This window comes from Pogona vitticeps, chromosome 1 (genome assembly GCF_051106095.1).
Source record: "Pogona vitticeps strain Pit_001003342236 chromosome 1, PviZW2.1, whole genome shotgun sequence".
In the NCBI taxonomy this organism is placed as follows: domain Eukaryota; kingdom Metazoa; phylum Chordata; class Lepidosauria; order Squamata; family Agamidae; genus Pogona; species Pogona vitticeps.
Genome location: NC_135783.1, coordinates 313,848,054 through 313,866,122, shown reverse-complemented (window position 1 = coordinate 313,866,122; position 18,069 = coordinate 313,848,054). Strand labels below are relative to the sequence as shown.

The 18,069-nt window shown below is 37.7% G+C and overlaps 1 protein-coding gene across 2 annotated transcripts in view; it reads right to left on the bottom strand.

Moving 5' to 3' along the window:
• AKAP6 (A-kinase anchoring protein 6) overlaps nt 1–18,069 on the bottom strand; it is a 335,833-nt gene that overhangs the window by 66,550 nt on the left and 251,214 nt on the right. For both annotated transcript variants that reach the window (XM_020788446.3, XM_078392147.1), the window contains one exon: nt 12,632–12,856. In XM_020788446.3, coding sequence (XP_020644105.3) covers nt 12,632–12,856 — 225 coding nt within the window. The remainder of the gene's footprint in view (nt 1–12,631; nt 12,857–18,069) is intronic.

The following is an 18,069-nucleotide window of genomic DNA, read 5'->3' as shown; positions in this document are numbered from 1 at the left end:
CTTAAGAACAATCCAACTTAAGAACAGCTCCATTTGCTAAATTTTGCTTCTACTTGAGAACAGAAATCCAAGATAAGAACAGGAAAAAAAAACCTTTCCTGCTCTTTTTTTAACCTTAGGTCATTTTAGGTTAAAAAAAAAATCTCCCCCTAGTGGTAGAGTACGTATTAACCAGCTTTGCATTAGTTCCTATGGGAACTAATGCTTCAATGTACGAACACACCTCTACATAACAAAAAAACAGCCAGAACGGATTAATTGGTTTTCAGTCCATTCCTATGGGAAATTTTGCTTCAACTTAAGAACGTTTCAACTTAAGAACACCATTCCAAGATGGATTAAGTTCTTAAGTAGAGGTTCCACTGTAGTTTCTATGGACGGAAAAGAGCAGATACGGATTCAATGGTTTTCAATGCGTTCCTATGGGAAATGCAGATTCAACATAAGAACTTTTCAACTTGAGAACCACCTTCCAATACGGATTAAGTTCTTAAGTAGAGACCCCACTGTATAAAAATGGGGCCAGACCAAATAAAAAATGACAACTTTTAAACTGGGCTTCAGATCAGTACCAGATTTGGCACAATTGTAGTAGACAGTCATGTTTGCTCTGTGCCAAATTCTGACAAGTTTGGACAAAAGGTTTTCAAGTTATGGTTTTTTAAATGTAAAACTATTTCCCTATGTTAAGAAATAGGTGACCCCAAGCTACTACAGGTTTAAAATAGCTCACATAAATTGAAAAGACCAATTCTGCTTATCTTGCAAGTTAATTGATGGTCTCACCTACTTTTCTTTATTTGGAAAGAAAATTAAGAATATAGGATGCAGTGGCTGAGATACTGGTCCTTTTAAAAGGCCTTTCAAATGAGAGAAACAGCAGTTTCTTATAACACTGAGCATGCACGGTACAAGCTTGCCAAGAAGAGTGGCTCTGGCAAAGGCTACACTGTAGCTGAATGGGTGTGAGAGAACTGCAGGGTAACTAAAGGTCATAGCCTGTATGAAAAGGAGAAAGAAAACATGGATTTGCTTTAAAGAAAAAAATGTAGCGACAGTACTCCAGAACAGGGGATATTTTTCCATTTATCTTCAGGGAATCAGCATATGATTTTGTAAGGCAAATTAAAAGTATTTCCCGATATATTACAAAAGCATGTAGCTGTTGTGTTTTATCCTAATCCAAAGTGCTTTCAGTAAACATTCTCTCAAGATTTCTAAGTCCAAAGAGTGTCCTGGCATAAGTTTTCAAAGGGAAAACTGAGTTGTGTCTGGGGCAATCTGAACTTTTGAAGCTGTCAAACAGGACCCAATTAGATGACTCTTAGGAAAAGAACTTTTAAACTGCTTCCTGGCCAAATACGCTGTTTGGGATTCATGCTTGCAGAGGGATTCTGTGTCTGTTACTATATATTTGAAAAAGAATTTTGCTGGTGTTATGAGATGTCAAGTTATAATTTACTTATAGTAAGCCTAACGGGGTTTTTCAATGTAATTGAGGTATTTAAGCAGCAATTTTACCAGTTCCAGCCCACAGTGAGTTTCCATAGCAGTGCCAGGGAATTGAACTCAGGTTTCCTGAATCCTACTCCATTAATCTATCCACTACATCACACTGGATCGCTAAAGGGGAGGAATCAGCGGTGGCGGCAGCAGTCACCAGAGCAACTGCAGTTGCAGTGCTCGTCAGAACTGTGAGCTCTTCACTTTTAAGCTTTTTTGAAATTACTGTTTTTTTTTCTTTGTGGCTTGAGATGGTATTACAGTATTCAGCATTAGCAGACCTTTGGTGTCTGTACCCTGTCATAACCTTCAGTTTATAGTTAGGTTCCTTAATCATTCTACCTTTCTTGTTCCTATACAAGTACTTGATAATTAAAGAAAACAATTCCAAAGAAGTTATGTGCCATCAAGTTGCTTCCAATGTGTGACTATATGTGTTAATGACTTCCAAACTGTCCTATCATCAGGAGCTCTGCTACGTTTTAGTAAATCAATAGCAGTGGCTTTCTTTATTGAGTCCCATATTAGGCTATTCTCTCATCCTACTGTATTACCGTTGCCCCCAGAAATATTGTTTTTACCAATAAGTTCTTCTGAAGTTTTGAAAACAGCTGTTGTTTCCTTTATTGAGTCAGCGAAACGCTTACTAATCATCGCAATGCGGTGTTTGCCCATAGAAAACATCGCAATGCGATCGCAAAAACAATTGCAAAAAACGCGTCACTATGTGGATTCGTCATTAAACGGTGCGCTCGTTAAGCGAGGCACCACTGTAAGTTGATTTGTTTCCTCTGTCTTTACTTATTGCCTGTCTTTCAAACAGTATGGATGACTTTGACTTTGGTTTCTATTGACAATCTTTGCTAAGTCCCAACCCTTCTTTTTTATTTCAGAAATGTGGAGTGAAATGCAGGCAACATGTTCATAGACCTTTTGGGCCTTAATAGCACAAGTAGATATCCTGTATACCATTTTGACTGCTTTATTGTCAACATTCAGGCTACCACTTGCTGTGTAAAGTTTGGAATCCTTTTTACTGCTGGCAACAAGGGCATGATATTGCACAGCAATATCAGGCCCCATTTCCTGGTGTTTGAATCATGGATAGAGAAACACAATATCCCACATTCATAAACTGGAGGTGGTGTGTTTTTTTAAAAAAATAATTGAATCTGTATGCAGGTCTGGCTGCTCAGAAGCAAGAGTTTACATGGCTGTACTTGTGTGTGTTAACTTGAGATTCTGATTTACTGCTGCACATTGATCATCCTGCTGGCAAGTTTGCTATCCATTCCACTTTGTCCTAAGCTAGCTTGCATATATATTTCTTATCAAGCTACCACACAGAGGCACTTCACTTGAAATATACCTAAGAATGACCAGACTAATTATGATGGAAAATGCACGCTTTCTCAAACTCTGTAGAGTCAGAAATAATTTAAGCAATTTGAATGACTGCATAGGTCAGAGAGTTCTGAGGCAATGTAAATATAGCAGTTTAATATTTTGATTTAGACCAAGGTTCCACATCTGGATCCTCAGCAGATAGGTACCATGCAGTAGATACCATCAGTTATTGAAAGGAATGACTAATCTAAGAAATAGATACGGCTTTGCTATGGAAAACACCACTGGTCAGTCAGAATTTGAAAGTGGAGTACAATAACAGCAGGATCCTATGTCTGTCCTTCCATGAGGAAATAAATCTAACTGAATCAAACTGGATTTCCTCCCAGATAGCCATGTATACGATTGCAGCCCAACACAGTTTCACACCCTGTTGTCACTTCAGCACCTGTGCTGTATCTAGAAACTCTTTATCAGGAGATCTGATGGTGCAATTAAGAGCTTGGTATGTTAGATATGATAATAATAATAATAATAACAATAATCTTAGAACTGCAGAGCTGGAAGGGACCCTATGGATCATCAAGTCCAGCCCATCAAAGAGGCGCAGCGGGGAACTGAACTCCCAGCCTCTGACTCTGGTGCCAGATGCCTAATGTCCTGCTGATTTGGTGCTTCTGTGTTCTGATCAACAAAGCATACTGTTTATAGTATATTCAAAGTTTCCTTTGAGATTTCACCTATGTTTCCAATCCTTGCACTTGTAAGCCATGTATAATCTACTAGATGTACTTCATAAATGATGAAAAGTTTACTTTTCAAACTATTGAAAAGGACAACCACCATTACGAAGCCCCTCAAAATAGCCACCACCATATACACCGAGTGAATGATTTCTAAAGAAAACATTGGCAAATATGGGCCCTTTAACTGATTTCCAGGTTAAAAGAAAACGTCACTTAAACTATGGACAGTGCTCAGTTGCCAGTCATGGATATCTCATCTGTACTGAAGCTAAATATTCTGCAAGCATGCACTGAAGTGCAAGAAACGGCCACTGAAAAATGACATGATTAAATGGCACAACATGCAATCATTTGCCTTCAATTATATCAATGTATCTTCTTCCCTCTGAGGAGTCAGGCAGAAATATTGTTTTTTAAATGCCTCTATTAAATTGGGCACCAATAATAAAATAGATGAGAATCCTAATAAGCTCATTTGCGTAGCATACATCATACGCTATGAAACTACTCCTTCCAAACAGCTTTGCTCATATATTGGTATCTTGATTGTCATCCATCTTGGGTATATTACAAGGTTTTTAAAGGAATACTGCTCTTTTCATGACTGTCCGTTGGAAACCCTTTGTATAGCTTCACTGATTAACCCATTTGAGATCCTTCATGCTAATTAATGGGGGTGAAAGTTTGGATATAATATCTGTGCCATCAGATTTTATTAGGATGATGGTTGAAGAAAAATCTCAAACTGACGTTTTGGAAATACCATCTAATTGCAAGTCAGAAACACTGAATGACACTTTAAAATAGATTATGAGTTATTTCAAAGTAGTGAACTGGATTCTTTATTTTTATTTTTTATACCCATACCTTTTATACTATTATGCATCAAATTGCTAGAATGAGCATCTTCCTGCCAAATGCTTTTCTAAGAGGGCACCATTTCACTGACAACTTTGTAAATAGCTTTTGGCATTTATTATTAAAAATATCCAGATTTCTAATAAAGAATTTATTTTCCTTTTCACTCCGCTTATATGTGAAAAATGCCTATGCCACTGACCTGTTTTTAAAACAAATTTCATTTAAGTGTTGATTGTTTAGGAGTTTCTATGCAATAGGAGTGATGATATGTGTTAACTACTCTCATCAAATTACTTTTGAAATATACATAGAAATAAATTAGCTTTAAATTACTTGAAAACAGTTAAGCATTTTGCACTGCTAGCCAATAAGTAGCACCTCGATTTATCCCAGCCTGCGTCCAGCAGTGTAATATATGGATAGTGCCCAATAATAAGGCTAGAATTGATGTTTTTTGAATGTTTTTTTCTACATAAAAGCTACAATTATCCAAGTGTGACATTCCTTAATTTCGTGATGCCATGACTTATGTTGGGTTAAGCACTTTTTAAAACCTATGTCATTTAAAGCATACAGATATTTTTTGCTGCTATTTAGTCCATGTTCCTATGTAATTAGTAATGTGTAGTGTACTTCTCTTCCTAAATTAAAAACACAATTAAGATTCTACTCCTATAAAATAATATGAAAATTAAGTTATTCTGAGAGGAAATTATAATAGGTTACAGATGGCTTATATCATTATGAAAATGCTAGCATCTATCACACTGTCTCTCTGGAATAAAAAATGCAGTTTTGTAAATACTCTGTTAAAACATATCCATTATTTTAAAGATTCTGCAATGTGTCAGCTAAAGTAGTGCGTTGTTACCAAAGGATACTGTCATGCACCCAGTTCCCCTGTTTATTTCTCCACACAACCCAGGTTCACTTTCGGGTGTGACATTTATTTTTCAATCCTTTCCCACTGCCACCAGAGAAGTCACTCCTCACTACATCAAATATGACTCTTAAATCAGTGTTATTCGATTAAACAATGTTTATTAAAGTGTTCACAAGTAAATCATGTAAAGTAAATCATGGATGGTCTTATTTTATTCATGCAATCAACTGTGCTTGGGTAACATTTATATTTGCTTAGATAGAATCATTTTAATCAAGGTATTTATTCATTTCTTTTCTCATTCCCTAACTCTCTCTTACTCTTCTCTAACACAAGGCTGGTCCTAACTGCCTAAACTGCATCTCTCTAACACCAGTCCCTAACTCATCCCTAACTCTAACTGAAATCCTCTCTAACTGCTCTTTAACTGACTTCCATTCTCTTATATATCCTTAGTCCCACCTTTTATGTACAGCCATTGGCTCCTGAATCAGGGTTCCATTGTGATGGACAGGTTCCTGACCTGTCCGTCACAGATACATAGTAGGAAGAAGAAGTATTATAGAAGAACTTAGAGAAAAAACTATGTGTTTCTTTGTCATACCTTCATGAATGAATATAGATAAGCCTTTACTAATATCAAGTACTGGTACAGTGTAATGTAGCCACTGATAAATCACTTGCCCTGCCAAGCTTTGAAAACTCCTCAGTGCTTTCTGAGATCACCAATCACTTCTGAGTGGAAAGTATTTTCCGTGTCAGGTCTTCCTATGAGTTAGAAGTCTGGAAGACCAGGGCTCTTACTTTAAAAAGATTCTCTACTGTTTACTGTCCTTATATGACAACTAACAGAAGCTGCTCAACCCTGGATTTAAAACAGAAATGCTACAAGGTTCTGACACCTGTTCATTTGTAAGTTTTGCTGTTCCGGTGCTTTTGAGCTAATTAAAAAAAAAACCCAATCACCTTGAGAATGTCAGAAAAGCCATAAGAACTTTTTGTGTGTTCCATACAAACTCACAAACTGTTTGTGATGTTAGTTTATTCTGCAGATCGTTAATGCTTCTTGTGTTATAAAAATTTACAGCATATAGTTTATTGTCATTGCATCCTGTTTTATTAGTTTGTTGCTTACTCTGGATCAGTTTATATTGTTTGACTATATGGACAATTAGGCCACAAAAATGAATCTGGTGTGATGCTTTAAAAATTAGTTATTTAGTCAACAGGAATGTGTGTTTTAAAAAAGCCTGAGAACCACTAAAAGTGCTACATTTAAATATTTTTTTTAAGTGTGGGAAATCTTCTGGTATGAAAACAAGCAATGAGGTATCCTACCCACCACAGGGCACCAGCTGCTCTACTGAAAGGTACAAGAGGCAGAAAAGCAAGCAAAGATCAAGCCTACGTACCTGTCCCTGTTTCCAGGGAGACTGTGCCCTCCTTCACAATTGTTCTAATGGAAAAGCTTCCGTTGACATCTGCTCTTATTTCAGATGGCTAATATTTTTAAGTTTATGGTCTTAACTAATAATAATTATGTGCTGTCAAGTCAATTCTGACTTATGGTGCCCTTTTCTATGGTTCTCAGGACAGAGACTACTCATAAGTGGTTTACTATTTCTTTCTTCTGGGGAACACTCTCAAATTCTGCAGCTTGCCCAAGGCTACACAGGCTGGCTGTTCTTCAGGGATGCATAGTGGGGAGTCAAACTCCCATCTCTGGTTCCACAGCCAGATACTGTAACCATCTCAATGAGCGATTTAGCCAACTATGGCCTTACTTTAAGTTTGTGTTCTATAAGAACATATGAGGAGTCCTGCTGTATCAATCTAGATGTCTGTCTAATCTGGTTGATTGTTCACATAATGGCCAACCAGATACTTACAGGATGCCCACCGAAAGAACACAACTGCTTGAATACCATGGCAAATTATGAACAGAAGCATATTGCCTCTGGTAAGGAGTACATATTACCCCTCATGACTAGAAACCATTGAGAGTCCAGTCCTCAATGAATTTGTCCAATCTCATTTTAAAACCACCCAATTCAGCAACTATAATTAAATCTTAGACAAATGAATTCCATAATTTGACTTAGCTCTGTTTCACAGATGTACTTCCTTCTGTCTATCCAGCAACTTCATGCATTCAACTTTATTGGGTGATCTAGGTTTGTGATATTATGAAAAAAGGTATATCTGTGAAGCCATGATCTCCACACCATAACAGGCACAAATAAAAGAGTATTTTTAGCTAAGTATAATTTTTTTTGAATGAAACTACAGCCAATTTATCTACTAAAATTCCTGAAAACTTGAAAAAATGATTTCTGAAACAAATGTAATATATGTCCTTCATATTTTTTACTATACCCGTTTTCTCTTGGGTTAAATTCTCCAAGAGAATTTGAAAAGTTACTGTGGATTTTAAATTTAAAGATTAAAAATATGGCATAAAATTTTTATCTATTTTATCTACATCTCTGTAAAAAATGTGATATGTTCCCACATGTAGAGCATACTAATCTTCTATACCTTGGGGGCTCTGACTTTGAAAATAAGTATCATATGAAAGGTTGTTCCTTTGAGTTATATACCACTGCAAAGTGGCAGTGCATTCTCTGGGCAGTTTAGAATGTAATTATGCAAACAACACTTTGCCTTTCAGTGAACTAGGTACTCATTTCACTGACTTCAAAAGGATGGAAGATTGAGTCAGCTTTGAGCCAAGTACCTGAATCCATCAGAACCAAACTCAGGTTGTGAGCAGAGGCTTGACTGCAGTAGTGCAGTTTAACCACTGCACCGCGGGGTGATATAATTATTCAACAATTGTACATATCGAAGCGACTGATCTTGTCAACAACTTTGTTTTGCCATTTTTGGAATGAAGTGGTGATGAAGACTCCAAATTCCTCAGTTAGGGCCTCCATTCCCCAATCGCCTGTAATACTGTGGCCTACAGCCAAGCCACAAAGAGTTACTGCTACAAACACCTCAAATATGGTACGTATTAAAGAGCCTAACCAGGAGCAGTAGTTCACCATCAGATATTCTGTGTGTAATGTGGTGTCAATCCTAATACAGTAGGGTCTCCAAGGTAAGTGAGATACTTAAGGAATGTTTTACCAGTCTCACACACATAGTGTGCATTTCCATGGATGAACAGAGATTCAAATCCTGAATCCAAGTCTGTCACTATTTTACCATATTGGTATCATCGAACAGGAGAAGAAAAATGGAGAAGATATGAGATCTCCTAGAACTGAGGAGAAGGTGTAATCCATTTAACTTCCTTCCCCCATACAACTACAGTGGTGCCTCGCATAGCGATGTTAATTCGTTCCAAAAAAACCATCGCTATGTGAAACCATCGCTATGCGAAACACCATTTCCCATAGGAATGCATTGGAAACCGGTTAATCCGTTCCAATTGGAACGGATTGCCGTCGTTAAGCGAAAAAACCCATAGAAAACATCGTTAAGCGAAACAATGTTTCCTCCATTGGAATGTATTGTAGCTGACTCAATACATTTCAATGGCTTTGCGAAGTCAATTTTTGCAATTTTAAATGTGTCATACAAGGGGCAAAAATGGTTTTAAATGCTTGGAATAGCTTCTGCACCTTCTAAAACGGGTGCAAATGTAATTTGGCTTCGATCTGACTTTTCGTTAAGTTAGGGTGAATTTTTCCCCCCAACTTTTGACAGCTGTCAAAATCTGACAGCTCCATTATTTCCTATGGGGGAAGAAAAAATTCACAAAAAATTAATGAAGACTCAGCAACTGTTCTAAATGCTTTGATTCGTTAGAGGACCCCCTAAGTCGTGTGCAAACCTGATTTGGCTTTGATCTGAACTTTCGTTATTTTATGGCGAATTGTTTTCTCCCCCATAGGAAAGCATGGAGCTGTCAGATTTTGACAGGTCCATTGGATCCTATGGGCCGAAAAAAAAAATTAACCATAAATTAACGAAAAGTCAGATCAAAGCCAAATCAGGTTTGCACATGACTTAGGGGGTCCTCTAACGAATCCAAGCATTTAGAACCGTTTTTGACCCTTCTAAGACACTTTTTTAATTGAAAAAAAACATCGTTAAGTGAAGCAGGGGACCTAAAATCGCATTCGTTATGCGAAGCATGGTCCCAAACTTCGCTAAGCGAAAATTGCCCATAGGAAACATCATTATGCGGTGCATATTATTTTCTAAAAAAACACATCGTTATGCGAATTCATCGCTAAACGAGGCAATCGTTAAGCGAGGCACCACTGTAGTAAGAGATACAGAAGCGTGAGCTATTTCGTTGTTTGTTTTTTGGTATGGCACCCATAACTGATATGTGGCACTGTGTGAAGTCTGTTTTTTCAAGAATTTTACCTATCAACATCAGATTTAGATAGACACATGGAAAGTTGTTTTATACCAAGTCAGAATATAGTGTGACTTACTACACTAAAGGAAGTCAAAGTTAAAGTAGGCCCATTTGAATCAATGGAATTTACAAAGAAGTTGATTCACCAAATCCCCATTGATTCAGTGGGCCTACTCCAGTTAAACTTAGTGCAATTTGTTCTGTATGGGATTTTATAGTATGTAAGCATCAAGTTCTCATAATAGACAAAACATCTTTTTGCTTCAGCTCTCTGTTTATAATAGCGACCAAACATCTGCTGCTGGAACTTCAAGTTGCCTTTTAAAAAATCCTTGTTAAAGCAAATAAATATATGCATCCTATAGTGGGCATCCTTATATGTTGATGTAATGAATTTCAGATAATATCTCCCTTGACGGCACAGGAACATATATAACAAGAGCATGTGGTATCTTTAGGCATATACAATGTGTCACATACCTTTAGGTGATGACTCTAGGTCTGGAAACTTTCAAGAAATAGGTATTGCTTAGGGAAGAATCATCTCTTTGAAACTGGGATTGCACTGCATCTAATACGTTAATATCAACATCTTTTCTTAAGATTTTTTTTCTCTTTTAAAGCCATCAGTGGGCAGCACAGCAGCAATGGAGCTACAGGCACTCCCCTCCCAGTTCCTCATGAGCCCAGAGACACAGAAGAAAGACTGAAAAAACTCAGCATGTTTAGCCTTGTGAAAAGAAGACTGAGAGGTGATATGATAGCACTTTTCAAATACTTGAAAGGTAGTCAGACAGAGGAAGAGCAGGATCTGTTCTCAAGCATCCCAGAGTGGAGGACACATAAAAATAGACTCAAGCTATGGGAAGCCAGTTTTAGCCTGAATATCAGGGAAAAAAACTTATTAATTGTTAGAGCAGTACAGCAATGGAACTAATTATCTCAGGAGATGGTGAATTAGCCAATGCTGGAGGCATTTAAGAGAAAATTGGTCAACCATCTTTCAGATCTGATTTGATTTAGATTGCTGGATTGAGCAGAGTCCTTACAGACCCTTCCAATTCAGTCTATGGTTCTATGCCTCCAACTCAATTAGTCTATGATTCTTTGCTTTTACACTGGCTGAATTCCAGTAGATAATTAATGCAGATAAAATATAGCTGGGCAGTAAAAACCTGCTGACTGGCTCCCATGTGCACCCAAAGATGCCCTGCCATAGCAAAGCAAAAGCAAAGCAAAATGTGCTGCTGATATATGCCACATCATTGTGCTTAAAGCATTTTCTGGGCTTACAATTCAATTATGCAGGTTACACATTGCCCATACTGCGGGGTTAGGTACTCAGTTTACTGACCTCAGAAGGATGGAAGGCAGAGTCAACCCTGAACTGGCTATCTGAAACCACAGGGATCAAACTCAGGTTGTGAGCAGAGTCTTGGATGCAGTACTGCAGTTTAGCCACTAAGCCACAAGGCTCAGAAAGCCCAACACATAGGTGAACAAATCATATTGTGCAAAACAGTATTAAATGTATTTATTTCCGGCTGTATCCTAATATTCATATAACCTAATAGAGAAGGTGTTCCCAGCATGTGATGGAACAGACTCTATCTCAATTGTCATCTTTGGAGTCAAGACAAATATATCACTGCCAGCAGATAACAACCTGATTATATTCTATTACAATCCATGCCAACGTATTACAGTGGGGTCTTGACTTAAGAACGGCTTGAGTTAAGAACATTTTGACTTAAGAACTGCTCTCATAGGAAAATATTGACTTGACTTACATACTTAGACTTGAATTAAGAACTGAAAAAAAAACCACATGGGAGGCAGGGAAAGTGCAAAATTTGAACTTTCAGTTAACTGTTGGCCAGTGAAAAGGGTGCCTGTCTGCTTCCTCACTCCTCCCAGCGTTTAGAGAGTGGATTGGGAATCAGTCTTCGGACTGCCTGGTACTGTACTGCCTGGACTGTATTTTCCCTGCCTCCCTGAACCTTTCTTGGCCTAAGAAAAAAAGAAACAAAATATCCCCCTCTAGTGGTCGAAGGCAGAATAGCAGCTTCCCATTAGTTTCTATGGACGGAAATGAGCAGATACGGATCAAATGGTTCTCAATGCATTCCTATGGGAAATGCAGATTTGACCTGAGAACTTTTTGACTTGAGAACCGCCTTCCAATATGGATTAAGTTCTCAAGTCAAGACCCCACTGTAGCTATTCTATAACAAAGCACCATCTTATGCTGTTAATAAGCCATCTCATCTAACATGGGGCAGTGGACTGGGGGCCATCCATATCTTGTGGGCCACAACTCCCAGCATCCTTTGCTATTGGCTATGCTGACTTGGAGTCACATCTACTAATATATAGAGGACCACATTTGCCTACACATAATTTAACAAAGAGACTTTCTCGGGACACCAACTTATTAGTATCCATGTCCCAGTAAGAAGACACAGTTAGACCATGTTGCTACAGCAAAGGTGCTTGCCATAGCATGATGCATAGCAAACAGCTGTATATGTTTTCCCTTTCCCTTCATTTAGAATAATTTATGCAAGAATAATTTATGACTTTAAGAAATCACACAATGAGTCTTCATTAAGGCAGAAGCAATATATAGGATCCAACACCAGATACAATGCAACAGTTATAAGGAGTTAAGATGTAAGGCTGAAATTATTTTGATCCTTGCAAATGTGTACGTACAGAAGATTTATCCCTAAAATTAAGTTTTACTATTGAAAAAGCAATCTCTCCATACAAATGTGCAGGAAATTATATGTGTATATTATATATACTGTATATGCAGGTATGCCGGACTAACACAAGTAGTCTCTTCATATTTCATTTCACTCCATGTAGCAAACCAACTTGTATCATTGCTGGGTGTGTGCATTTTATTACCTTAAAGTATTGCAGTTGTTTCTCAGCATTCATTGTTCCTTCACTTTCTTGCCTCAAACAGGAATTGAAGATAAAAAGCTCGGTATCTCTCAGCCATCCTTTCAGCTCTTTGATCCTGACCTCCAGCTGCCTGACTAGGCTGCCGCTTTCAGGCGAAAGCAGGTCACGTGGACCTAACCCACTGTGCCCCACCATTGTGTCTTGGATCTTCTCTCCCAGGGTTTTCTAATGCAACAGAGAAAGAAACCACAGATTAATCTTATGTTCTAAAACATGCACATCTCACAGTTGACCAACAGTATCTTTATCTGGACATTATCAATATTATATATGTTATTTATTTATTTAAAATATTTTTAACCTGCCTTTCTCCTAAAAAAAGGATCTCAGATGGGTTACATCATTAAAAGCATAATATTTAAAGCTAAAAATAGTAAATTATCAAATAGTAAAGAATAATTAATAATTAGAAGCATGACAAAAAAAAAACCCAGATTTAGAAACAAGAAAATATAAACCACACCTTTTATTGTCTTCTAGATAGTCACTAAGAAAAAGCCTGCCTGAAGAGAAAGGTGCTTGCAGAAGAATAGCGAAGATGGGCCAGCCTGGCTTCCTGTGGGAGGGAGTTCCAGAGTCTGGGAGCAGCGACAGGAAAGGCCCTCTCCCATACCCCCACCAAGTGCACTAGTGAAGATGGTGAGACAGAGGGAAAGACATTCTCTGGTGATCTTAATCCTTCGGCAGGCTCATAAAGGGAGACGAAGTCCTTGAGATAGCTTGGAATCAAATAGTCACACTAATTCTTATTTATGCCATTTACAGGCTAATTCTCTGCATGCTTACTCTAAACATTAAGGTCTACAGTGAGTAAGTAGGTATAACACTAGAACCATGGTAGTTTATTCTGGGTGAGTACAGACAACTATATACCAAAGTGATTGTCTAACCCACTTGGTAAGCACATTATCTGAGCCCACACATATTGCCATATTGACCCTGTTGTAAGCATTCTTAACCAATGAAACTCTCAATCTCTATGAACTTATTAGATTTGAAACACACATCTGGTTAGATGGGTATTCCATTGTGTTAGAATGCATGATAACACAATAAACTCAAACAACATTCCATTGTCCAAACAATGAATGAGAAAAGGAAGCCATTGGCTTACTCCAATTTTGTAAAACATGTGACTTGCATCCACAGACATGGAACTATGCTTGTGGACTGGAACTCCTTGCCCTCTCCTTCCCATTGCAGCTCTTTTCCTCAGAATCAAAGAGCCACTTCTGAAGACTGGGAGACTCTTTGATATAGTGTGTAATAACAGCAGTGCTAAGGGGAGCTTCATGGGAATTGGAGGTGGGTCACTTTACATATGCAAAAATGCTCCTTAGTAAAAAGATTTCTCCCATCAACATCGCATCAAGTCTAAAACAAAGATGAAACTATGTAAAAATGAGAACTGGTTCATTGAATAATAATTTAGAGTTACTAGAATTTTAGTTTAAAGTGTCATTCTAACAATATAATTCCAAGACGATAGAAAAAGAATCCATACATTAATTAATATATAGATGGTAACTGAATTTTAAAATTAATATATAATATTATCTGACCAATCATACAACTGCAGAAAAGTGACTGAGGAAGTGTTTCCCCTGCTCCTGGAGGCTCCCCTTTGCCCACCCCATCTCATACTGCTTGCAAGATTGGTAAGACATTTAATAATGTGATTGGTAATGCAACTAAACATGTGACTGTTTACACAAGAGGAGCCTGCTGTGGTGTAGAAACATTTCTGTTACTATGCTTATGCTCCAGGATAGGATATTGGACCATATCTACTTGTTTGCCTGCCCTAATGAACTTGCAGTCTATTTTTGCAGCTAAAAGAAATCCCATTCACCTTGACTTTCCACTACATTAGATAAAAGCCTGAATATGAAGGGTTAGAGATTCACTTTTGCTTTGTCTCTCCTCCCCACCTCCCTGTGCAAAGAATATCATTGGACCGTATGAACAATTACTAGGGAACTGGGAGCCATGTCTGCGAAGGGTGATGAAAAGTAAGTTCCAGAAGGTAGTTCCTTTCCAGACTGTGGTAATGAATTAATCTTTAAAGAAGGGCAAGATTAGAAGCTGCCTAATTCAAGTTATTGAGTCGACTGTGAACTAAGTGTTTTGAGAATTGACAGTCTACGGATAAGGTCTGCAATACCCACTGAATTAAATCAACAGATATTCATCTATGCTAAAGCATTGTGCAAATAATGTGTTTTGGGAGATCATTACAGGAAAAAAAACACAGTTCTTGGCAACACCCTTCTATTTTGATGGCTCAAATATTGATAATTTGAAGGTTCTCAGTGGAATCCAGCTTTAGCAATTGTTTTTATGCTGTAACAAAAGTAGCAGCAGGAGGTGAAATCAATGCCCTTGGAGGGTAGGGTCACAAAAAAGAATTTATTGCCACTTTTTTGTTCTGGAACAGTTTGCAATCATAAATTCTTCATAAACAGAATACTTCAGAGAATGGTCCGTCTTCATAAATATACGACAGAGGACATCAATTTCATTTAATTCACAATTTGTGTCAGCACAGCAGATGCCAATGGCTGCCTTGATAGGGTTGTTTAATATGCAATTGAGACTGAGTAATATTCAGCACAGGGGACAAAATTTCACAGATTAAACTGTACGCACCACTGACATTTCATTCTAATGTATTTCCATTCCACACTGTTCACCTTAGATGAAAGTAATATTAAAAACCATATCTCTCTATTTTACCATTGTTAGAAGTTAAAATCCTTGTCTTTAATTTTTTTCATGCCAATTAAAATGTAATCATGCCAATTAAAACAGTATGCCTAGTGTTGTTAGTTTTTGCAGAGTTTTTCTTATTAAATTAGAGAAAACTCAATCAAAAACTGCTTATTATACATGAAATTTCGTTTCAGAGGAAGAAGCACGTTTTTCACAAATGCAGAAATTAATTTTTAAAAGTGATATATAACTGCATCTTGAATTTAGCATGCAAAAATGAAAGGTCTTAAAATCCCTTTTAAATGGCAGGGTAGTGTTGTATTCTTTATTTGTTAGATCTGATTTATTTAATGAAGAAAAGTTTATTAGCTGCTTAGCTGACTAATCATATACCCTGCCAAGGGTAACCTGGAGTTAAATGTTTTGCTTTCAGTGAATTGACCAAATTATTTGTCAGACCATAGCCAGTTCAATGTGCCCAAGGGGGATCTCATGAACCAGGCTTGCCTTTCCTTGTCACAGTGTTCAGGGCTCAGTTTAGGAGTCAGATGAGTGCCAAGTTGAAGGAAGTGCTTAGCTTGGTGGCACAGTGTATTGAATTCTATTCTGCAATGAGCTAACTCAGGGGCGAAACCAGCAAACGTTTTTAAACATTTTTTAAAAAGTTCTTTAAGTTGCTTAGATGCTAAATATAATGTAGGCACTTTTCCAAACAACATATGCCTAGATCAGTGGTTCTTAACCTTTGTTACTCAGATGCTTTTGAACTGCAACTCCCAGAAACCCCAGTCAGGACAGCTGGTGGTGAAGACTTCTGGGAGTTGCAGTCCAAAACTCCTGAGTAACCCAAGGTTAAGAACCAGTGGCCTAGATTATGGTGACAATTAAAACTTTGCAGTACTGTATAAATATTAGTTGACTGAACTATTGTTCATTAGTTGATCTCTACTTGAACAAGGTTCCAAATCATTTGCAGAAACTGATATACAAAATTCCAAGACATCCAGTTCTATTATTTCTGTCAGACTGCAAGAAGGCAATGCAAATCCTGAGCGAAGTTGACTTTACAAAGGAAAACATAATCCAAACAAGGCAGGGGTACTCTTTGTCAGTAGGCAAGATTGGACGTACTGACCATTTTGAATGAGGTTCTACTGCCTTTGAAAGATCAAGTCCATAACTATAAAGTGCTCTTAGACCTGGCCTACATCCAGGATAATCAGGTAACTGTTATGGCCAGCATTACTTCTGAAGTTGTGGCTGATGTTTCAACTGCACCTTTCTCTGCAGAAAGCAAACATATCCACTGCCATTCTTCTCATGCTCACATATGAGATAACTATACAGGTATTGTCACACACCCTACTTGATATAACTTCTGAAGAGTGTTCAAAACCTGTAGCCAATGCACAATGCTGATCAGAGATTGCTTTCAGAACACCTTAGTCATTAAGATTCTGTTGTGATTGGATCTCAGTTTGTTCTGAAACCCAGTTTAAAGGTCTGTTTATAACATTTAAAATGCAAAAGTATTGGGACTGCAGTATTCATGATTATGTCTGCTCTTTGAGGTCTTTGGAAATCTTGTCCTCTATGTCCAGGATGCGTCATAGCAATGGGAATATGGGATGTAACCAGAGTTGAAATGTTATTCAAAAGCCCTAACACATCTCTATTATTTCTCTGCATGCCATTAAATCAATTCTTACTTATGGAGACCCTTTTCAGAGTTTTCCAAGTAGAATGGTGGTTTACTACTCCCTTCTTTGGGGGTGCCCTCGGATTTTGCTGCTTGCCTAAAGCTGCACAGCCTGGCTCTGCTCACAGAAGCACAGTGAAGAATTGAACTCCTAAACTCTGGCTCCAGATACTTAAACCATTGATTCAGCCAGCACACATTCCTAATAGTCCTATTATTCCTATTAAATTATATAATATATTAATCTTATCATTATTTTCTTGTTTTATGACCGGTGTGTTAATAATATAGAGCCTCGTGGCGCAGTGGTTAAAACGCTGTACTGCAGCTAAAACTGTGCTCACGACCTGGGGTTCAAATCCCAGGTAGCCGGCTCAAGGTTGACTCAGCCTTCCATCCTTCCGAGGTCGGTAAAATGAGTACCCAGCTCGCTGGGGGGGGGGCAATGTGTAGCCTGTATAATTAAAATTGTAAACCGCCCGGAGAGTGCTATATAAGTCCAATAAATAAATAAATAAGTAAATAAATACTTTTACAACTGACCTGTTCACTAATAATGTGTGAAAGATAAGACTTGACCCACCATGATCAGAGCTGTAAAACATTATTTTTCTGGATAACAACTCCCTGAATCATCCAGTTAACTTTGTAACATTTCCAAGCTCTGATCATGGCCATGAGTCTTTCCTTGCCCCTTTAGCTAGTTAGTGGAGTTATTTATAAAGGCTTTCAATGCTGGTTAGCTGTTCGCCTGATTAGTACTTCTATGGACACCGCTGATTCTCCTGATTTTGTGTGTGTGTGTGTGTGTGTGTGAGACACTGTTAATTTACTTATCCTTTTGTTTGTTATATTTTGCTGAATCTTATTTTATTTATATTAATTTTTCATGCTGCTTTGTCTGCCCTTTGGGGTGGAAAATCAGCTTTAAAATATTAATGTAAATGAATAAATTTACTGCTTATCA